The sequence below is a fragment of the Pieris brassicae genome, chromosome 11, assembly GCF_905147105.1.
Source record: "Pieris brassicae chromosome 11, ilPieBrab1.1, whole genome shotgun sequence".
Lineage (NCBI taxonomy): Eukaryota > Metazoa > Arthropoda > Insecta > Lepidoptera > Pieridae > Pieris > Pieris brassicae.
In genome coordinates, this window is record NC_059675.1 from 1,276,380 (window position 1) to 1,301,120 (window position 24,741).

General features: G+C 33.1%; 1 protein-coding gene across 7 annotated transcripts in view; it reads right to left on the bottom strand.

The window, feature by feature from the left end:
* Positions 1-24,741, bottom strand: part of LOC123715898 (probable beta-hexosaminidase fdl) — a 99,645-nt gene that overhangs the window by 34,652 nt on the left and 40,252 nt on the right. For 3 of the 7 annotated variants that reach the window (XM_045671254.1, XM_045671253.1, XM_045671255.1), the window contains one exon: positions 23,890-23,939. The exons of 1 other annotated variant lie outside the window; for it this stretch is intronic. Coding sequence is in view for 1 of the 6 variants with exons in the window: in XM_045671252.1 (XP_045527208.1) it covers positions 13,679-13,713 (35 nt within the window). In the remaining 5 variants the exon portion in view is untranslated. Of the gene's footprint in view, positions 1-13,678; positions 13,785-14,529; positions 14,662-23,889; positions 23,940-24,741 lie in introns of those variants that run through there. 3 more of the 7 variants (XM_045671257.1, XM_045671256.1, XM_045671252.1) reach the window with 3 other exon arrangements.

Here is a 24,741-nt window from a genome sequence, read left to right on the forward strand (position 1 = left end):
TGAAGCTAAGATATATTTAGACCATTATAGTGGGGTTGAGACGCCGGATTTACAAAAAACTAACTTGACTTATTGAAGAGTTCGTACATCTAAGTGAGTCAAATTCAAATTGTACACTTATGAACGTCAAAAACAGAAATGAATATGAAATGCTTCTATTTTTTCATTAACTGCCAGTTCTCAAATCAAGGGCGTAGAACGGAAGAGGGAAGTGGAAATTGGGAATAAACTCTCCGCCTCTCTTTTTAATCGCCAAGTTTTTGTTTTACACAACGTTTGTAAGGAGCTGCAACCATTTAACCATGTTCCTTAAATTAAAAACAAAGATTTGTCGTCTATCAGCAGGAGGCATGGTGAAATAGGAGCACGCACTTACATTCTTGTGGGAACAACATGCAAATACATAGACGAAATAACTAACATCACCACCAACATACACCAATTACACCTAGTACGATCAGTCACCACAAGTAGCACCCGTTCACGAGTATGACGCATGACCAGCTATCGGCCCCCTCGCCATATTTTAAGGAGAGACAACCCGACGCAAGGACTGTAAAGTTATTGGACATTATCGGACACGAAAATGTTAAATGACAATGACATTTATGAGTGTGGTAAAATCTAAAGGGCTCATATTGGCTTCAAGTGTGCGACGATTGTTTACATTTTGATTACACTTCTAATTATTTACTAATCATTTTGAATAAAAATCTTACCCCGTGAACGATCCTGCATATATAAAGCCCCTCTGGGGACTCCTAAACCACCACCAGAGAATTGCGCAATTGCCTTTATTAGTCTAAAACATATCTGATACGTGTTCTATCCACTCCCATCAATCGACCATTTGGTCAGTTGACAAGACATCAGAAGCGGATGCATAGGAACCACATCTCTAGTCCAATCACCGCACACGATACGACTGACCAATAACAATCGAACGAAACGCGTCATTGTATCACGCCTTCCGTTTCACATTTTAAACTCTTACGTATATATTAGAAAATGCTAATTAAAATATTGTCGTCTAACATGACATACCGCAAATATGAACTTTGTTATTTTTAACACGTTCAATTTGTATTCGAAAATGTTCATTTAATAATATTAATTAAGCCAAGTCAAGCAAATTCAAGTCCGTCGGCCACTCAAAATGTCAGAGTTGTATAAAATTCAACCTTTTGGATTTGAGTGTCTCTTTAATTAAAGTGATGCTCGTTGTGTATTTTTAGTTATTTAATGTCCACAACTAGTTTAAATAGTAAACATTAATAAGATAAAATTACTATATTTTAATCCAAAAAAACTTGTTACAAAACAAAATTCTTAATTTTACGCCAGATATGGGACGGGACGACGATCTGTCTCTTGTCATCATAGCAAAACATAATTTGACAGAAAGATAGCACAGCTTTAGAGCTAGATATAGCCTTTATTTTCTAAAACCATTCAAAACTGAAAATATACACCTGTCATACCTTTAAAATTGATGAAATAAGATAATTCTTTTTTAAAATATGAATATAGATGTTAAAAAACATTGAAATTAAAAAAGTGCTGCTAGTAGCTGGCTAGCTGTAATGCTATCACCGATTTATATGCGGTATGAATAATCAAAAACGTCTAAATTAAAATACGTCATCGTCTATATATAAACGTAAATTTATTTATTTATTTTAAGCCTTAAATTATTTCCTGATCCTGGTTATCCTATGTGTTAGTAAATATTTGTAACAGTATGTATGAGGAATCTTCTCCGGTAAATGCCTCCTCCAAGGCTTGCCATCTTTCTCAATCTCGAACTATTTGCATCCATGGAACCGCGATTTTTTTGATGTCATCATCTTATATAAACGTAAATACTTAATCATTAATATTTTATTTTATTTTTGCTCTCAAACATCAAACATGTTACTTATGAAAATATATTACACAAAGGATGTGTGAAAATAACACGAGAACTTAAAAAGGCACAGCGCTAACCAGATCCATGCAACATCTTAACGATCGAGAAGCCCGCAATAACACAGTACACAACTCACGAAATGACTCTTTGTATTAAAGAAATCGCATAGGTCCGCATAGCATCAGCGAAAATACACTGTAAATACATAGTTATGTAGGAACAAAGAAAATTTTGTTGTTGACTATAATGATTTTCGAATAAAAGTAAAACACTATTAAAAAAGATTCACAATCATTCAAAATGTTAGGAATTGATTCGATGTTTGCTAGTCCCGCAGATATAATTTACTAAACATCAGTACTTACATTCGATCTATTTAGTATTCCTATATTTCCGACTGAGTTTGCGTTATTAATTAGAAACGCCATTTCACTGTGCTAATCACGAATTTGCCACTGCTTTAACCACAATCGACTAATTGAAAGCAAATTTAAACAGGCCGAAACTTTTTTCAATATTAGCAATTTTAGTGTGATTTTTTTTAATAGCTTCACGTTACATTTTGTTGGGAGATTTATATATTAAATATATATATGAGGTCAATGTATTTGGTGAAAAATCAGATTTACGCTATAAATCTGGATGGACTGTGTTACTTGCGTTATAACTTTGAAATATAAACAGCTAAAAATGTATATACGGCGCCATTGACTGCAGCGTTTCGTAGAACATAAATATTTTTTATTTAAGGTTTTGTCTATCACTATAATAAATATTGAGTTAAATGATAGCACAATTGCATTGTTAGCATAATTCATTGAGAGTCTGCGAGTGGAGGTCTGTGTGGGCCGTCTTAGAACGACGTGCAAAGAAAATATTTTCTAATAGCTATAGTAACGATAGCAAACACTCGCTGAAATACAGGCGCCCTTTCCCATAAGAGAAACAAATTATCCTTCATTCATAATAAGGTTATAAAAGCGAAATACCGACCTTATAAGGCAGTGACTATTTATGGAATAGCTAGGCGGCGCTGTAACGCATTTACCGCGGCTTCCGCCTCGTGATTGTTGTTCCGTCGTTGACTTTGAGGTCGAATCGGGATTGCCAACTCAGTTATATATAGCATCCTTCATAATATAAAAACTTATAAGATTTCACATTGAACCAATTTTCGTGAATATAATTTAAATTATACGCAGTAGTTTCTTCGTATCAGGAAATAGCTATTAGGAGAGATAGATTTCAACATAAACTTTCTAAAAAAATACATTTATATGAATCAAATCATATCTAACTCGTAACTATCATTTGGGTGATTCGTTAACCATGAAAAATCAATTTTATCAAGTAGAAAAACATAGAAACCCATTACCATACCTAAATATGACACAACACAAAATATACTTATTCAGAAATACGAATTATTTATATATTAGGATATATCCCTACAGTAGAAAAAGATTCAAATAAAATATAAAGAAAAAAGTATGTATCCTAAGACAGTTTTACAGAAACCAAAAGATTTGTATGTCTTATTGTTAATTTTTTGTGTAAAAACTAAAATAATATTCCTTTCATTAAGTTAAGTTATATTTAGAAATATTGCATTCTATAAACACACAATACACAGTTAGAGTTTGTTCTCATAAATAAATGGTAACCAACTCAACTATACAGATTAAAAGCTCAATAGAATTATATCAAACTATTTCAGAGGCTTTCGAGGTTTTTACGAGGCATTTGGACGTGCCGTGAGGCTCACAAGTGTCAGATAGTGGAACTGTTTTAGACTTTATTACGATGTAAATTTCGGGTGAATCCGTCAAAGTAGTTATCTTGACGGAAGTGAAAAATAAAAGGGTTTGGATTGTGATGTTAACGAACTTTTAAGGCAATGAAATGAAATTCATTCATGTAGGTATACACTTACATACGTTCAATTTAAAGGTCTACATTTACATTTATCTACTATCTATCCAGATCCTAATACAAGGTTTAGTACGAGAATAACTGACAAGAAACCCTTTTTAATCGCCAAGTTTTTGGTTTACAAGGATTATATAATATTAGGAAAAGCAACCATTGAAACCATGCCTGGCTTGATATTGAAAAAAATGAATCAATGATACAATAACAAACGCTAATATCAGCAGACAAATCAGAATAGTAAAAAGAACAAATCAATATTTTTTATGTGTTCCTCGGAAGAGCAGATGCATATCAACTTCTAGTACATAAATCAAATACTTGAGAAAGTAGGTAAAAAAATAACCTATATCCTTATAAGGTCCAAGAGAATAATATCTTATCGTCACCATTGTAAACATTTTCATAAAAAAAATATTTTTTAACTTTTTTCAGAACATACTGAAAAAAAACCAGTAAAATGAACATCCAACTCTTTAATAATCTTTGTATTGATCCGTTTTACTGTCAGAAATTGTCGTCTTCCATTTATCCACAGTTTTATCAAGGAAATTGTGTCTTCGTACTGTGAGCGTTGCCAGATAGCATTTCCTCAGTTTATTTATATTTGATTTGAAATACAGTTCATTATCGATACAAAGGAATGTGATTTTTCGTGAAAAATTTTCATGATTTACGAAAATACACTTGATTAGAACAGAACATCTTTATCACAATTAATGTAAACTTTTAACCGCGGTTTAAGGTAAGCGGAATCGGAATCGCTTCCGTATGTTAAAATTCTATTCTCATCTTACCGCGGTTAACCAAACTATTTAACTGACTTATGATACAAATATAATACCGACCTCGTTTACAGCATCGTCACAGTGACAAACTAATTGTAAATTACTTATAATTGAACTAGCTTCATTTCTTAATGATTTCGAATAAACGTTACTCAGAAGTTCCAGAAGCTCAGTCAGGATTATACGATGTTGGTTAAACGTTGTTATATTGAGCTGAGTCTTTGATAAATAAGATATTACTGTGACTGTGATATTAAAGCGCATTCGACTTTGCCCCGCAACTTGAAACGTCTACCGTTAAGGCTGTTAGTACCGATTCGCTTGAAACATTGAATCGTTTACGATGAATATTGTTAAAACGCATGGACTACCAAATTATCTTATAGGCCGTGAATTAAAATACAAAATCTTACTCAGTCAAAGACATATGCTGCGTGATTTGCTACGAAAGTCATTAAAACCTTTTCGTGATTTAGTTATCATGCATATCTTGATATATATAATTCTACTATACATGTGTGCGTTACTTAACTATTCTAAAACGACTGGACCGATTAGTATGAATTTTTTGTATGCGTTTGGGTGGCGCCCTGGATGGTTTAGATCACAAATCAGCCCGGCCGATGGCTCTGCAGCCGGTATCTATAAACCGTAATTAAACTCCTAAACGACTGGACAGATTTTGATGTTTTTTTTTTGTGTTGTGGTGTCGACAATAATTTACATTATTAGATTTATTTTGTATGTAAGACGTGTGTACAGGACAACGTCTGTCGGATCCGCTAGTAGTTATATAATTACCAGAACAATCCCCTACTTTAAAATATAAATATCTACGAGGTTACACTGTTATATAAAAATATATAAACGCTGACTTACTTGATTGAAGGCTCATCCTTTATGGTGAATCTTAAATGTAAATCCTTTGTACGTGCCTCCTTTGATCCGGTTAAGAAGCACTAGACACAATTTTCGAGAGTACAAGGCGGAAGGAAATACGTTTTAAATCAACAATAATTTGTGAATTGGAACATTAACCCTTTAAGCAAGCATTTGTTGTTAGGTTACTATGAAACCAACCTCTTAAAGTTGTCTTGTCATGTATGTAGTTTACGCTGTGACGACGCTATATATCTATACAGCTAAGGTCCCAACAACGCGAAAGCGAGATCTTCTTGCGACCACTACCACCACAACCACCTTGGACGATTGGTGGTTTTTAATTTTTATTATTAATATATTTTCTACTATGATTATTATTACATAAATTTTCTTTTTATTCGTCTGAGGAGCAAACTAACTATTGTGGTCTCTGGCAGAATGACCAGCCGTGGAACACGTCTGCTCCTCAGCATAATGCTGAGCCAGGTACAACCACAACGCGCACACATTACACGTTTAAAATGTACATTATTCCTTTTTTATATTATTATTTTATGTGAGTCATAAGTAATACATGTTTGGTTTTAGTAGGTAAAGCTCAACATATTATAGGATACTAAAAAACCAGTAACAAAATATAATATTGACTATATCAATGGCTTTGGTCTAAGAAATATGTCAATAACAATGACGCTGAACAATGTAGTTCTAAAATTTAACACACTTTAATTTACATCAAGTATATTAAATTACTATAGAGCAGTGTTGGGCTTCAGTCTGCGACTTTCATCCCTAAGGTCGTAGGTTCGATCCCCGGCTGTGCACCAATGGATTTTCTTTCTATGTGCGCATTTAGCATTAGCTTGATTGGTGAAGGAAAACATCGTGAGGAAACCGACTTGCCTTAGACCCAAAAAGTCGACGGCGTGTGTCAGGCACAGAAGGCTGACCCACTTGTCTACTGAAACAGATTCAGAAATCTGAGGCCCAGAAAAGCCCCTAAAAAAGGTTGTAGCGCCATTAATTTTTTTTTATATTCAATTATTATTAGTATTTATAATGTATATGATACGATTTACACTGAAAATCAAACATAAACATTGTAATTTTCAATTGCATTTATTTATTTTAATTACTAAGTATTTATACACTGGCTTGTGTACGTTTGGCAACGGTTTGGAAAACACAAATGATGACGTACGATCCACAATATTATGATTAAAGTTTTGAGTTTAAACAATCTAAATTCAATGAACAAAAAAGTATTTTGGAAAGAAATTGAACATTAGTTTAGATCCATAAGTGAACAATGTCTGTGTGTCAAACATTGTGTCTAGATTATTTAATAGATGTATCCTAGCATTTCCTTATATATAAGGAGGTTTTCTCAACTGTCGTTAAGCCTAAATATTAAATTATGCAAATCCGATATAACTTAATAAATAAGAGTTTTGGAGATTAATGTTCACAAGACAAATAACAAAACTATTTAATTGTCGTTTTCTTATAGTGCAAAGTTATTCATTTATTATACTTACACAGCAGCTCACTAATGAAGTTTTGAAATTTAACGGAAATTTCAATTTTATATGAAACTAGCTGACCCGGCAAACGTCGTTTTGCCATGTATGTATATTATTTTCAGGATACATTTTTTAAGTTAAGTTAGTTTTTGGGGTGGACACCCTTATTACTTAGGAGTTTGAAAGATAGATAGTAGCAGATTCTCAGACTAACTGAATATGCATAAAAAATTCATAAGCATCGGTCGAGCCGTTTCGGAGGAGTATGGGAACGAACATTGTGACACGAGAATTATATATATATATAAATGATTTTTTTCACAACCACTAATTGTCATGAATAAACATATAGAAAAAAACATTTCTTATTATTTTCAAGTGTAATGTTGACATCAATGCCTTTTTCTTCGAAGCTTTTAAAAGATGTTTACAAGAAGGTTTAATTAGCGGGATTAAAATAGCTTTCCTCGCATCCGATTGTAGTCTAACAGCGATAAAAATACATTAGTATGTGAGCAAATAGTCTTAAGTCAAAGTAAAAATAGCTTACAATCAATTCAAAATTCGACTATGACTAAGAAGGTGATTGCATTTTTAAAGACAACGCCTGTATAGTGTTGGCGAATATGTAGACCATAAGTTTGACAATAATTATAAATAACTTTTTTTTTATTATAACAAATTTCTTATTATATGCATTATGAAGATGGATATCACATTTGCATGCAATAGGCATACGGCTGATTTATATGGCTGATTGTGTGGACTTTCTTTGCAAATAAACGAATTATTATTATTTATTAATATTATATAGACGGATTCTCAGATTTTTCAGTTTTTTTTATGACCACTTTCTATTTCGTTGTTCAATCTCCACCAAGAGATAGATAGAGCTTTTCGATTCTGTACTCGAATCGGAATCGCCGCTTCGACCATTTTATATTACACATGCAAGTAAGAGCTTTTCGATTCTGTACTCGAATCGGTATCGCCGCTTCGACCATTTTATATTACACATGCAAGTAAGAGCTTTTCGATTCTGTACTCGAATCGGTATCGCCGCTTCGACCATTTTATATTACACATGCAAGTAAGAGCTTTTCGATTCTGTACTCGAATCGGAATCGTCGCTTCGACCATTTTATATTACACATGCAAGTAAGAGCTTTTCGATTCTGTACTCGAATCGGAATCGTCGCTTCGACCATTTTATATTACACATGCAAGTAAGAGCTTTTCGATTCTGTACTCGAATCGGAATCGTCGCTTCGACCATTTTATATTACACATGCAAGTAAGAGCTTTTCGATTCTGTACTCGAATCGGAATCGTCGCTTCGACCATTTTATATTACACATGCAAGTAAGAGCTTTTCGATTCTGTACTCGAATCGGAATCGTCGCTTCGACCATTTTATATTACACATGCAAGTAAGAGCTTTTCGATTCTGTACTCGAATCGGAATCGTCGCTTCGACCATTTTATATTACACATGCAAGTAAGAGCTTTTCGATTCTGTACTCGAATCGGAATCGTCGCTTCGACCATTTTATATTACACATGCAAGTAAGAGCTTTTCGATTCTGTACTCGAATCGGAATCGTCGCTTCGACCATTTTATATTACACATGCAAGTATTGAACAATCATATATATGATTGGTAAATGATATATATTTGCGACATCTTTTACCTTTTTCATAAATTACAAAAATTTCATTAAATAAAATTGTTTTATCTCGTTTTGTACATTATATCTATGTAACGTATGAATGTTATAACATCTTTGCAATATTTTTCATTATTTGTTCGACACCTTAACAAAATTCAACTCTATGTAAACAGTATTCGTCTACAATTATTTCGCTTTTACTGTAGTAAATTAATAATCTTAATTTAAAAAAAAAACTCTCGATAGTATCTTATTATTAAAAAAAATTTCAAACACACAACTACAGAGTTTGCTTATCTTGCCGAAGCCGCGCACAAATAATTTGAAGAGGTCAATTAGGTATGAGGGTGTGCAACTATTTAATCAATTACCATCTAAAATTCGCAATATTAGCGCGCTTAACAAATTCAAAAGGGCATTAAAAATACACGTCAAAGTGAATGTACTAGACTGAAGTTGGGACTCTCGCTCGTACATACATAATATTAAGTTTCTCATGTAAATAAAATAGAATTTTGTAATGAGAAAATAAAGTTCTTTAAACATTTAAATTAATAATGTTATAAACAAATAAAGGGTACCCAGCCATCATGTCACACGTCTGTGGCTATTTATAACTGTTCAGTGAAATGCAAAAGTTCAAACTTTTCTCTCATACATTCCAAGATGACTAGGTGTTAAGTCTTTTTAGACGTGCCTTCATCAATGTGACCTAATGAGTTAAGTGTGAATCTTCTATTTTTCAAGTAAAATATATGAAAATATTTTTCATGTTGGCAATTGGCGTTGGATTTGACGTCACTTTTAGTACTTGGAATGTACTGAGATCCGAAAACCATAGACTACATACTATAGTCCTATCCGGAAATATTTTTATGGAAATGTTTGTAACGAATAAACGTAAAATTTCACCGTTAGAATGCTTCACTATCACATAATAACCATATATTTATTTCGTATATTTTAAACAATACACATCAGTACGAAACCGGGTCAAACATGTAGGAAGTAAATCGATAAATATAAAAAACATAAAAGCTAAATTATGAGTAACACATTTTTGTGCTTTCGTTTTATAGAAATCAATAGTTTTTATCGTAGTAGGAATCTGTATGAACGGTATAATTTGTATGTAATCAGCAGTTGCTTGCAATTAAACATTTGATAATTATTATTGCGCTCTACAAAGTAGCTTCTTTCATGTTAATTAGAGATTACTATCATTTCAAGGTAAATACTGTTGTCGAATGCGATACCTGTTTTAGTTTAAAATCGAATATTCTGTTCATATTACTTACGGCTCCATTTATTTTCAATACAATGACGGCTTAATAAAGCTTTAACTTTTGAAAGTGGGACATATTGGCTCGGTCAGAAATAAGCCTCAAAGAGGAAATTTGTTTTTTTATGAAAAATTAATCGCCACGTGGTTGGTTATATCATTTTTTTGTAATTATATAATATATGTACTGTTATCGATCATATTTGAAATATACCAAGTTTTTAAAACGACGTACTTTAGCGTACGACTGTCATCCCTGAGGTCTTAAGTTCGAACCCGGCTGTGCAACGACTTTCTTTCTATATGCGCATTTAACATTCACTCGAACGGTGTAATAATACATCGTGGGGAAACCGGCTTGCTTTAGACCCAAAAAGTCGACAAGTCAGGCACAAAGCCTGATAACCTACTAGATTACAAATGACAAATTCTTGAGGCCCAGACCTAAAAAAGGTTGTAACGCCATAGATTTATTTTAATTATATTAACAAAACACGATACGGATAAACGGATATTCAGTAAACACAACAAACGTGCAATGCAAATACCAGGAGCGCATAAATGAAGGAAGATACAAAATCCCAGGAGCCAGACGAATTCCACTTACAAGTTTAAGAACAATTCGGGATGCATCTCACATGCCTGCATTCACAGCACATTACCTTGTCCTAACCTGAGCCACGTTAAATGATCTGAGAATTTACGTCCTGTCAGAATTAATGCGAATTAAATATTCAGGAATAGAGGGAGCGAAGTCATGTACCTGCAATATCGTATTATGTTGGCTTAGTCTAGAATGGAGAGTATTAATAAATGCAATATCAAGAATATATAATATCTCATCAACTTAGTATTATTATTGTAGCATTATTGTATAAGGCAAAATTTGCATTTATAGAACTGATACATCTTACGCTTTTGTTACCAGGTAAAACTCAATTTTATTATCATCACAAATATTAATTTATGCTACAAGTCGAATTGTTAATCCTTCAACAGTTTTTTCTGTCGGTTCAAATGCCTATTTTAAAACTACTTGGCGGTATAATAGTACTAGGTGAGCAGAAGTGCTAAAGAGTCATTGTTTAACGTCTGCGGAATTAACGATGTTGGTCGAAATAAAAACCACGCTCACGATAATTGGATTCGCTTCGTCGAACGGTTTACATGCACGAACGAGGGTGAGATCTAGCTGAAAATAGTTACATGTCCCTACAAGTATACGATTTACAAGACAACACACTTAATTCATAATTTAAATAGGGCCTTTATTTGGATTTTATTAACTACTACCCGCGACTTTTTTTTAATATATTAGGTTACATATAAAATTGACGTTTTGTAATAATGGCCACTTTGATCTCGAATATCTCTACGGTTAGGAATTCCAAATTCAATTTTTTTGCAGCTTTTTACTCGTGCATTTGATTTTAGAAAACCATAATCAAAATAGTTCCAAGCGGATATATGAAGTAGTTTGGTAGTTTACTCCTAATGAAAACTTGCGATGTAACCTCAGAGAAAAAGATTCATTATTTTTATGATTAATTAATTGAAATAATCATTTTAATTAATCATATGATAACCGATAACAATATTTTAAACAACAGATTATAATGTAATAGGATTTGTAACATTGATTAGCTGATAAGTGATATTAATTGGCTTATTTTAAAATCAATAAAAACAAACAGTGGCGCTACAATCTTCAAAGGTCTGGGCCAAAAATTCTATCTGTTTCGTGATCATTCAGCAATCTAATAGGCAAGTAGGTGATCAGCCTCCTGTGCCTGGCACACGCCGACGACTGTTTGTGTCGCAGGCAAGTCGGTTTCTTCACGATGTTTTCCTTCACCGTTCGAGCGAATATTAAATGCGCACATAGAAAGCCCATGAGAGCTGGGGATCGAAATTACGACCTCAAGGATGAGAGTCGCACGCTGAAGTCACTAGCTTAACACTGCTCTATAATCTGTTAGTAAATAATAATCAATCACGATGACAAGGCTATCAATAAAATGAGTGTGGTTAAAAACAGATAATCAATTTGGGATGAATTAAGGCCAGTTTGCGATGACGCACTCTTGTTTAGTTCCCCTTCGTTTCGTTAATAGCATTTAATAGCGTAATCCTGACTGATACGGTTATCTGGTTGCCATGTTCGTATCGATTTTCAAAATTAACAAATACTGTTTAATGTTTATACCGGTAACCGTAAACTTACTAAATACTAATTCGAAAAGCAAACAAAACATATTATTCATACGTATTTTTTTTAAATCATTACGCAGAACAAATATTGCATCTTATTTAAGTATTAAGAATTAATATTCTTCGTTAAAACATCGAACAAAAATAATTACATGTATGTATTATTTTATCTTAAGCCCACGTTGTGTAGCGACCTTTTGACTGAGGTTACTACAACTCAAAAGAACTTTATTCATATAGGTAACCAAGTACAGTTATGAACGTCACCGTGAAAATATGTTAATTTGATTCTAAATTTCTCCGCCACTCTTTTTAATCTCCAACTTTGGAGTCATACAAATTGTTTGAGCTGGAGCAATTCCATCACAAGCATTAGGATCATTTAAATAATCGTCAAATTTATAAAAAGCTTTATTGATTAATTTACGTTTAACGAGAGCTTTTCAGTGATAATTAGTAATCTTATTTCGCTTGGGAGTTTGTTGTAAGAAAGAATAAAATTTCCATACAAGGAGTGGCTTATTTTCTGGAGATTGGTTGGTCGTGAGCTAGTTCTGTTTCGAGTATTAGATAGGTTGAGGTTGAGTAAGGGCGTGTACAGTTAGAAGCTTCATTTTACATGAGATCTGAACATTTTGACAGTGCGGTCCATATTGTCTCATCTTGGAAACGTTTAACATGAATTTTCGGTGGTATTGCTTACGTAAGTATTTATAATAAATTATTATTATAATTTATGTTTTAAGAATAATTTTATTTCTCATAAGAATTGCATACATAATTTACTTACTGAGAAACAATACGTAAAACTAAGTTTAATAATTAGAGTGCACAGACGTACGTAAATAAAATGGGTAGACATAATAAACTCGATCAGTCAACTAAGAAAAACATATAACATTGTTCGAATTTGATTTATTTTAAAATATCAAAATACAAATTAAAATACTATACTATAATACTGGATATAGTATTAATTACATTACTTATTTAAATAAAGAATTTAAAATACGCAATAAAGATCAGCCTTCAATAATATCGTATAAATTCTTGTGTAAATTTAAATCCCGTTATTTCGTCACAACCTTCTCTATTCGCAAAACCTTTCGAACTTCCTACGGTAACCGGTTCACAAGTGTATTATTAACAGGTCTCGCTATTTTCAGACAATCCATTTTTCCAATTTAGCCCCGAGACGGATCTTTAAATAGAAACTATTTTTCTTTTGTCTATAATAAATGTTTGTAGATATATACTGTTAGGTAAAGTGCTTAAAATACGGAAGTCATAAAAAAAAAACTTCCTTGATGAGTTTACGCTCATAACAAGAAGTTGCTGAGTTATTTGCCTGAAATAATCATCGTTTCGAGCATGAAGGGCGATAGATCAGAGGTTACGGTCAATAAACGTTAAATGAGTGGGATAAACGATACTACCTACAAATGTAAAAATAAATAATAATTAAAAACCAATGGCGGTACAACCTTGTCCTGAACTCAGATTTCTGCAACTTCTTCATAAACTTTCTGTGTCTGACACACCGTGGACCTTTGGGTCAACTGCACGCCGGTTTTCTCAAGATATTTTTCTTCATCGTCACGATTTAATGAGCACAGGGATGAGACGTTGTTAATGTTAATAACAAAGGTTCACTCCCATGGTATAAATAAACGAGTTACTATGGTCTTTATGAAATTATAACATTAATAAATTCGAAAAATATTTAAATAACACATTAAAGTTGCCAACGTAACAATTAAATTACATTTAACTTGGTTCCCAAGTATTTTGATACAATTTCCTTAATGCACCTAATTAAAACTTTGACTTTTGAGATTTTCATAACGTTGGATTAAATTATATTTCAAGTTTTCATTTGAAACGGGCTAAGGACTAACAAGAGAAATAGCATGTAACTTAGAAGTCAAAGTCAAAAATCATTTATTCATATAAGTAACACAATGTACACTTATGAACGTCAAATAAGTATACATTAAATGCTTCTAATTGTACATTTACTGCAAGTTTTCAAATCAAGGGCGTAGAACGGAAGAGAAGAACTGATTTTAATCGCCAAGTTTTTTTGTTGTATTACACAACATTTGTAAGGAGCTGCAACCATTACACCATGTTCCACATGACATCTTAAGTAATAAATAATCATAAAATTAAATTAAAAACAAAGAATTTTCTCAGATTGTCAAAGGTCCTCTAGCAATGTCTTCTTAAATGTATGTCGTTCCACACGTGAGCGATTTCTAAGGCAATTTTTACCACGCATCACCACTGCGGAACTAGCTGCCCACTAAAGTAGTTCGGAACCAATTCGACTTACGGTTCTTCAAGACAAGAGCGTACCAATTCTTAAATGGCCGGCAACACACTCGCGAGCCATTGCATTTGAGAGTGGCCATGGGAGGCGGTCTCACTTAACATCAGGTGAGCTTCCTGCCCGTTTGCCCCCGTTCTATAAAAAGATAAATAAAAATTAAGTAATTGTTAATTTACTAGTACAGTATTACATTTTAAAGTATATTTCTTGAGATACTTATTGAATTGAAATAATATGACTTAAAAAACCTCAAAGACTTGTGAAAATGTTTTTATGAATTATGTGCAGAGGTCGATGATTATAATCGTTATGCGATGGTTTTTGATACAGACTCTCAATATGCTGATGATCTTTATAAATAATCTAATTAACACTGTACATTTCATTGTATAACAAATAGAGGGTCAATCAATATAATATTATAAAATCAATATAATATATATACGTTTATATTATTTAATTTGTTGTCTTTTGTTGAAAAATTGTTACGCCCTTTTGTTGGGCCCTAAATCGTATTGCTACAAAAATACCTCAACGAGGAGTAGCTGTTACCACATAGTAGTGGTGCCCGGTAATGAATTCCTTAAAGAACGCTTAGTGGAACGATGAGAGTCGAGCTAATATGGGTGGAATTTTATATTCTGCCTCGACGTCCGATGATGAAACATCATCATCAACAACAAAAAAACCACTCTGAACACAAACCTATTAGAGAAACAAATCATAATCTTTTATACCACTGCTATTGATACTAATGTAATGCCTTCTTTGGTAAATGGTCTATCAAAAACTCAGTTCTAAGTTACTAATTTTAGCTACGAATGATTTTACGTTAAATAAGAACACTAGTTATTTAGTTTTATTAATCTAATGTAAACTATTTTATTAATCTACGAAATCAATAAAAATATTTACCAAAACAAATATCGTATCAATAAAATATTATCAAATAATTGCAGAAATAATCATGTCGTATCTTGAAAATATCATTAAACTCGGGAATTCTGGTTTTAATATGATTGCAGTACATGCTATCGCGGACTTGAGATTAAAAATATAATATTTTCCAAGACCTTTCGATATTTCCTTTTTATTACAAACAGTAAAGTACTCAAAGGTATTAGAATATCATTTTTCCGATACAAGAACATAACTGCAAATATTTACGACTTCAATTAGAATGTTATCAACGACGATTTCTATTTATAATAGAATATCTTATTGATTCTAAATCTTAAATGCATAGAAATGCCGATCCAGCCCTACTTTCAATACAAAGTAAAACAAATAGTGAAACTTTGTAATGTGGAAATTTATTACGAAAATAATCTTCTTTCCCCCCCTTCCCCCTTTAACAAATAAAAAATAATAATAACTTTATTCATGACAGAAATGTGGTTGTGACAAAATGGGTCTAACGCTAATCCATACCATGGAGCCTGTGTGTATAACTACATTGCAATTATTCCGTGGCACGTGGTTTAAAATGTTTTTTTTAAATAGTAGTCTTAGTGTTACATCTAATCAAATACAAGTTATACAAAACCTTGGATGAAATCTTGACTCTGTATTTGAGAATGTGGCTGAAAGTTATAACCGTGCGTTGTGTCTGTTTGTTTTTGGTACCTCAGAGTCATGTCAAAACACGTATGTCTAGATGTCTACGATCTTACAATCCTATAGTTTTTCAAGTAAAACAACAGTGATGATAATTAATTTAGCTTCAGCGTGCGACTCTCATCCTCGAGGTCGTAGATTCGATCCCCGGCTATGCACCAATGGCTGATCACCTACTTGCCTTTTAGATTTACAAGTGAAACAGATACTGGTAAGTAGTAATCTGAAGCCCAGACCTAAAAGGGTTGTAGCGCCACGGATTTATTACATTATTTTTTCATGCAAAATGCGTTTTCGCGTGCAATTAATTTAGCGTTAAACAAGTAAAACCATTTACACAATACACAATACACAATTTAACTAAATATCCCTTAACAAGCGTTTGTTTAAGTCGATTTCTGAATGACTTAAATAAACTTATTTAAAGTCCTGCAAAAACTGGGGACTGCAATTAGCAGCGTCTTTAGCGTTAATGAAGTGTTAGTCGTGCCCGTATTCGCTGGATTATGTCATACAACTTTTGCTATAGATGTATTCTTTAATTGCAATCAAAGCGCAGAAAACGGTTCTTTCCATTCTGAGCTGTGTTAGCGACTGACTTCTTAAACCTGAGATCGCGTTCGAGCCCTGACTGAACATCAATCTGTTTGCAAACAATGTCGCACCACCGGCATGTCTTAAAAGAGCATACTCTAAGGCCGAAAACGCAACCACTTAATAACCTTTCGATTGTCTTGTTTGGGTGTCTCGTAGGCTGGCCCCCATCTCAGGCATAGAAGGCTGACTTATTCGCGTTTATTTATTTACACTTCGTTACTATGATATACAAAATTATACATATAAAAAAAAAACCGGTTAAATACGTTATTAGGCATCGGGCGGCCTTATCGGTAACAAGCGATTTCTTCCAGGCAACCCTAATATGGGAGAATAAAAAAAAACACGCGCAGAGGGTAAAGTACTAGAAGTGCTTAATTAATTAATAACCTCATTCGGCATTTAGTCGTTATGGAAATAGAAACGAACTAAGCAATGAATATTACTAATGAGTGATAAATTAAATAAAGGTATGTATTGAATTTTAAAACAAACACCTTGTTGATCAGGTGAAAGATGCCTTCATGAATGTATAATTTTATTAAACTTTCCACTCCTCTCAATGAGTTGATATTCCCGTAATATTTAAGGAATACACTTGTCACAGGTGCAGTGTTTTGCTCTGCGGTTCCATCCACATTCATTCGGTCCTAGCACGAAGTTCTATAGCCTAAATAGACCTCTTTTAAATGCAAAAAGAGTATATTTTTGTTAGACATATGGTATTGCCAACTGTTTTGTAGATATTGATGTTGACCATAAAACTGTATAGTAGCGGCCTCACGGACTCCCGACCTACGATGCTTACTTTAATTTGACAATTGACATTTCTTATTGTTTACTCTCTCACTTGAAATTCAATATAAAATATATGATATTATGAAGTGTATTTCATGATAATTCCCGTTTCATAAATAACGATAAATTATTTCCATTCACAAGTACGTGTTACTAAAATGAAAGGCTCATTTCAGAGATAAACCACAGAGCAAACCAAAGCTAATGGTAAGAATAGATTTACACTGAAAGCGGTCAGTGACTGCTGCAGTTGAAACAAAAACCCATTTATCGAGCAATATTCCATTTCGCATACACATTAAAATTAAAACCATCTTTAACATTCGTCAGTTAGACTCATCGCTAATCAGAATCTAGGTTTTACTGGAATTTTGGATTAGATTCCTGAAACAATATTTGTCGATTAATGGACTTTAAGCATCTCATTAGGTGCCAATAACAGAAGCTTATTTTTTTGAAACAAAAATCTTACATCTATAAAACTTATTACAAAAAAATCCAACCAATTTTTGTATGGATTTATTAATAAAGTTTAAATAATAATAACAGCAAGCTTTTGTGCTTTAATATGATAGTACCATAATACGTGATAGATTTCTTTGTCATTCGATGTTTTTACAGCTTTGCTCAATCCTATAAAAACGGATAACGTTTGCATTTCCTAAAAATATAGTAAACTCAAACCCAAAATATTTGTATTCATATAGGTCAACAAGTAAACTTATGAACGTCAACAGAAACGATTTGACGTCAAATCATTCACAATACGTACATTTACTACCATGTCGCAAGACAAGGGCGTAGAGCCGGAAGAACTGGCAAGAAACTCTCCGCCACTCTATTTAATCGCCAAGTATTGTGTCATACAAATTGTTTGAACTGGTGCAAATCAATCACAAGGATTAGGATCATTCCATTTTTTAAAAAAAACCTTTATTGATTAATTTACGTTTAACGAGAGTTTTGAATTTATTCAGTGACAATTATCTAATTTCGTTTGCGAGAGCTTTTATAACAAAAAACTAAAACAATTATGGAAATTGTATTAACACAAGGAGTGGTTTATCTTCTGGAGTATGATTGATCGTATGCTTAGATATGTTCTGTTTCGAGTATTATCCTGGTGAAAGTCACCATTTATATTTTTACACAGATACAATATAGTTACGTATGTGCGTTGTCTAGTAGTAGTAGTATCTACATAGTATAACACACGTTCCAAAGAATACTTATGAAACCAATTTCTACATATCGTTATTGGTCATTAGGATTTCATAAGGATTTCTCCTTGATTTCCCCGACCCACAATAACAATTCGCATACCTCGCTTGGGGAGTCTTGATCCAAATCACATTATACGTAATTGATACCAGAGCGAGATTATATTTCAAAACGTATATTGCAACATTTAGTATTCTACGCGAGTACTATTTAGTATTGTTCGCGAGGCTAATTGAATTTAGATGGCAAAAAGAGATTTCGCATTAAGAAAAACACTTTTTGAACGGATTAAAGCTATGTAATATTATTAAAAAATTATTTACATAATTCTAAATTTCAAATGTTTTCCGACGTTTCGCGTGCTTTTCAGCGTGTGTGGTCATTGACGGTCAAATGACTCACGGTGTCCTCTGTGTCTTCAGTCACCGTGAACACGCTGACAAGCACGCGAAACGTCGGAAAAAAGTTAAAATTTAGAATTATGTAAATAATTATAAGTTTTTACTAATAATACATAGCTTTAATCCGCTCAAAAAGTGTTTTTCTTAATGTGTAAAAGCTATTTTAACAAAAGACAATACTAGAGATGTCGCATTCAGCACATGGATGTCAAAGGTGTCAGACGAGTTGGATGAGGAAGTGTACATACAAAAAATACCTAAAAGAATAGAAAATTATTTAACAAACGCGAATTCAATGCGAATTTAATTATTTACTTGATTCGAATCGAAAACTTTACAGTTATGGCCCGAGAAACACTGTCATTTCAATAATTATATTATACCAGCTACACTTCTTACTAATAGAACAAGAAACAATATTAAATTTAAATTTAAAAAATACTACATAAATCAATAAATTATAAATTATGCTACATACGTCATTTAATAGATATTCGAATATAGGAACTCATCCTGTATGTGAATGAGAATTCTCGACAAGAACAGGTTTCTTACATCGGCTATCTATGGCGCGTCAGTGTTTAGATTTGTTTATGACGTTTTACGTGCAATTTTAAATCGTTTGAATGGTTTGATTGTTATAAATTTACAGTTTATATGTCACTGGCCTTAGTATATATATATATGTTAATGATTTAAATATGTTCGACGTCCTGGTGGATAGAAAAACTGTGTATAGTTTGTGTTACCACCACACCAACTTCCTTTATATTAAGAACATTTATACAATAAATAAATATAAAAATGTAGCCAAAATTCACAACAAATATGTTGAATAATCAGCTCACTGCACTTGCGTTATTAAGAGTTCTAATTTAACAATTAATGATTAGAATTTAATAAGTTTCCTGTTTAGACGAGGACTTTCACATATACACTTACATTTAAAGTCCTATGTCCTCCAGGATGAGCAGAGGGTATCCAGCGTAGAAAATCGGCCCTTTTTTTGGTGGAAATGCATTTGCGCACTCCTCTATCCCTAAAAATTGCATGGGTATGTGGGACGCGACCCTAGATTCTCAGCACTTCAGAGACTGGGTGAGCAATACCCACTAAAACCATCTGAAATTGCTCTACAAAGCCGTGATACAGAGGCTCCGTAATCGCTCCCGCATTTCACCAGGACCGGCCTGATCGGTCCTGGGTAACTCTCTTAATTTCTTTAGACGTCATTCCAGCTTTCATCACCTATGCAAAGATGATTTGTTGCCAGGTCTGTTTTGGGCGACCACGTATCCTTTTACCTTGTGGATTCCAGCCAAGGGCTATGGCCGGAGCATATGACCCAAGTATTTCCAACATATAACTTAAAACCGTTTACGACGACATCGTTTAGAACAAAATTAAACAACGTTCAGAACTTAATTTACCATCGTCTTTTACATTGTTCATCAACACGCTGGCTTTCGGTCAGACAGATAGTTAAGCGTTTTCGACGCTTATTTAAATCAAAATGCTAGTGACTGGATTGAATATCGATTTTTAATTAACTGACTAGGAACTTCTTACTTTACTTTCAATTAACTCTCTGATTTAACTACTTCATTCTTACTTGTTATCTTTGACGAATGCGTCATTAATATTCGTATCAAACGTGTTTTTCACATATTATACTATTAAATGACATTGACTAGTGGGTAGAACAATTTATATGCAAATTTCGTGTGTAAAATTACTCATTTTAACATATTCAAGTGTAGGTAATAATAGGTACACTCAAATTCGCCACTCGCTTTGATAGATCACACAAAGAATAGTAGTTTGCTGATGACATCTGCATTTTTAATCAATTTTAAAGATACCTCAACTCTATGTAGAAGCAGTGCACGAAATTTGATGTTTGTTGTGATCGATACAATTATACATATTTTAAGAAATGCAAATAATATTTTTATTTATTGCTAAAAAGCAAACATATCTCAGGCTCGTTATAGTGAGAACTGTATTAGTACCCCGTGACTCTCCAGACTAGTGGTTCCCTATGTGGGGCCCACGCCTCAACGGGGACAATTTGATTGTTAAGGGCCATTCGATAATTTAATTGGAATTTCAATTTTAGTTGCTATGAATTATGTTACCCAACATTAGTTATGTTACATAATTATAATATAAAGAGTAAAAACACACTTGAGGCCAATATACAAAATACCATCCGTATCACCTTGACGTCCGTCGTTCCACAACTTAGCGTTTTCTAAGTTTTTGCCAGGCACCACCGCTATGTGAAACCAGGTGCCCACTGAAGTATTTCCGAACCAATTCGACTTAGGCTCTTTCAAGAAAAGACCGTACACATTCTTAAAAGGCCGGCAACGCACTTAGCCTTCTGGCAATATGAGTGTCCATGGGCGGCGATATCGCTTAACATCAGGTGAGCCTCTTGCCCGTTTGCCTCCTATTACATAAAAAATAATATAAGCCCTTAAGTTTTGACCACACTTATGAATTGTATTTTAACATTGTCGTTTCCGATAATGTCCAATACCATAAAAGGCTTAGATAAGCCAAGTTAGTTACTTAGCCAACCCCTCTACCCCTAATTTAGTGTTAGTTACAATCATATTTTAAACCATTAAAGTCAGTTGTTACCCAGCTTCAAATAAGAGAGTATTTTAAACATCTCCATACAAAAGCCACCACCAAATTTGTGTTTCGTTAAAAAATTCCTAGTAATTTCTATCTAAACCTATAATTTAAGTTTCTTAAGTGAAATATTATGTACACATAAAGTGGCCTAGCCGTTTTAAATAGTTTTGGTGGTGCACGGCACAAAAATGATTGTACACAATTGTTAGCTTCTAATATTTATTTAATTAAATACTAAACATTTTTTATGAAACATATTCTTAAGAATCTTGCTACGAGTGCGCATGTGCAATAGTTATTCATTTGACTCGTTCGGTTGTTTACGAGTTGTTACGAATTGACTCGACCATCTTCCCGAAGTGGGATGGTCGAGTCGGAGGAGGGAGTTGTGATTATAAAAGAGGTTGTAACACATGCGCACAGGCCTTTTCTTTGTAAAAGTTTGAAGTTATACAGTTCACGTAAAATCAGCGAAGTAAATTATAGTGAATTAAGTCATCATTGAAGTGTTTAATTTCCTACCCTCAGAACTAGATCAACTACCGCTAACACAATAGTCTGGAGCAGTGCTTTCCAAAATAGAAAATTAATTATTTTTTATTATTAATTACATAACGTTTTCATATTATTACATACAACATAAAGTCCGCCATATGTATGTTTAAAAGCTGTACATTAGAAATGTAATGAATGAATTGTTGTACTCCTTATATCACAAATAGATAGTGTGATGAAGGTTTATCTGTATATGTTATAATTAAAATTAAATTAAACATAAGTTTAAGACATTGATTTATTTTTATTTAATTACTGACACTTCGTTGCATTAATTTAATAAAAATTAAACATAATTAAATGAAAAGGAGGGCTTATCATTTCGAGCGAGCTCTTCCAGGAAAAAAATTGTATTAAATTACATAAGTTAAGTTAAGGAAGTGTAAAACTACATTATACATATATGTATCTAGACAAAACTTAAATAGGATCAAAAAAACTAAACCAAAAAAGGACACATGAAAAAGAAAAACTGCAGATGAATCACGATAATTTTAGACCGTATATCATGATTATGCAGTGAGGTCGCTCCGTGAAGCCTGCGAGGTGCCCAGGAGGCTTCTGTGCTTCTGGAAGGAGTTAGGCTGGCTTAGTTAGCCAGGACTTTACGCACAATGGACCTATTGAGCGTCTAAGTGCGGAAACAGAGTCCACACCTACATACATACATACATCATGATTATGCATTTGATCATGTAATGGTAACAGTCACACAGTCAACAGAACTTCAGTCAGCCTGAAACAGGAAAAGGGAATGGAAACTGACTTTCATACGTCAAAAATGAATTGAATTTTGACCTTCATACTTTAAAATTCCCTAAGATTTATGGACATTAGACATTAAGTTATGAAAATGTAATCAATTTGTTATTTTTTTTTTAAATTTTATTATCGAACACTTTGTTCTAACGTACGTACACGTTATCGTCTTCATTTACATTTGTAAAAACCGAACCAATTCGTTTAATAATTAAAAAGGTAAATTTAAAATACATTACACGAAATTGAAGTTCCATGTCAATTTCAGTAATTCGTTTAAATTAAATGATTCATGAATGACGTCTCATTTAACACTGAATTATCTTTATTTCGTTAAACACCCTTGCTCAGTGACTGACAAGGCATATGTAACCCAAAAGCCTGGGTACGATTACAGTACATTTTTTTTATTGTTATTCACAGACCGCAACTAAGTAGATGACGGACCGGGCGTTTAAGCTATTTTCTGTAAAATGTATGTGTGTAAATAGATTTCTCTAAAACTTCAACCACTTTAATAACCAAAATATGATTATATAAAAGGTCTCGACTTCCTTATTTTCTGGTCAGAAACTGCTACACGAGACAAGAATCAGTAATGCATATCCACTATTTCATTGGACGAACCCATCTTCATCCCGAAAAAACTGGTCAAGTAGACTGATACTTAAGGATTGTTCTTGGTCTTAGTCTTAGATCTTCATTTGTTTTTTTTATTTTTTATTTTAATGTCTATATTTTATTTTTCATCGATGTCTCAAATACTCACCATGACAAATAAGTTAAAGATATTCCAATAATATCACCAGCTTTGTGCATCTGAAAGAGAAAAATATTTTTAAGTTCAACACAAATTAAGTCTTTATTTATTTATTTACACTTCGTTACATTTATAGAAAAACAAATAACACACAACATCAAAATTATAAGAGAAGTAACGGGCGGCCTTACCGCTAACAAGCGATCTCTTTCAGACAACCCTTAGAACACAAATATGATGGGTAATTTGCATTACCAAATCTTATAAAAAAATATAGAATCACCAACCTTAATCTAAAATAAATCGTAAAATTAACTAAAAACTAAAAAGCTCATTTCACGGAATCACGAATTGCGGTGCAATACAAAAGAATAATAAATGATATGCAATAAGAATAAATGCAAGAATTACAAAAGTCAAGTTTGATCAAAAGAGATTTATTAGATACGGTATGCCTTACGCATAGCGTATAAACTTATGCATACCTTTAGCAATGGTTATTGGTAGAACGGTAAAAAGGGTTATATATATGCTTTATGTTGTCTACAATAAAAAAGAGACAGGGTTCAGAACAAGCACCTGCAACTGAGCCCTTGCTCTGCTGCTTCCGATAGCGTTACCCTGCATACGACAACCTCAAGATCGGTATCGCTGTCTTGGCAAATCAGAGTCAGAGAAGAGTAGAAAAGCTAGTACAGTGAGCTTTCATCCAGCCCTTGAAGATTGACCTAATGCTTGGGATTGATTTGCTCCAGTTAAAACAATTTGTATGACTGAAAACTTGGCGATTAAAAATAGTGGCCGAGAGTTGCTTTCCCGCTCTAAGCTCTTGACTTGCGAACTGGTAGTAAATGTAAATTT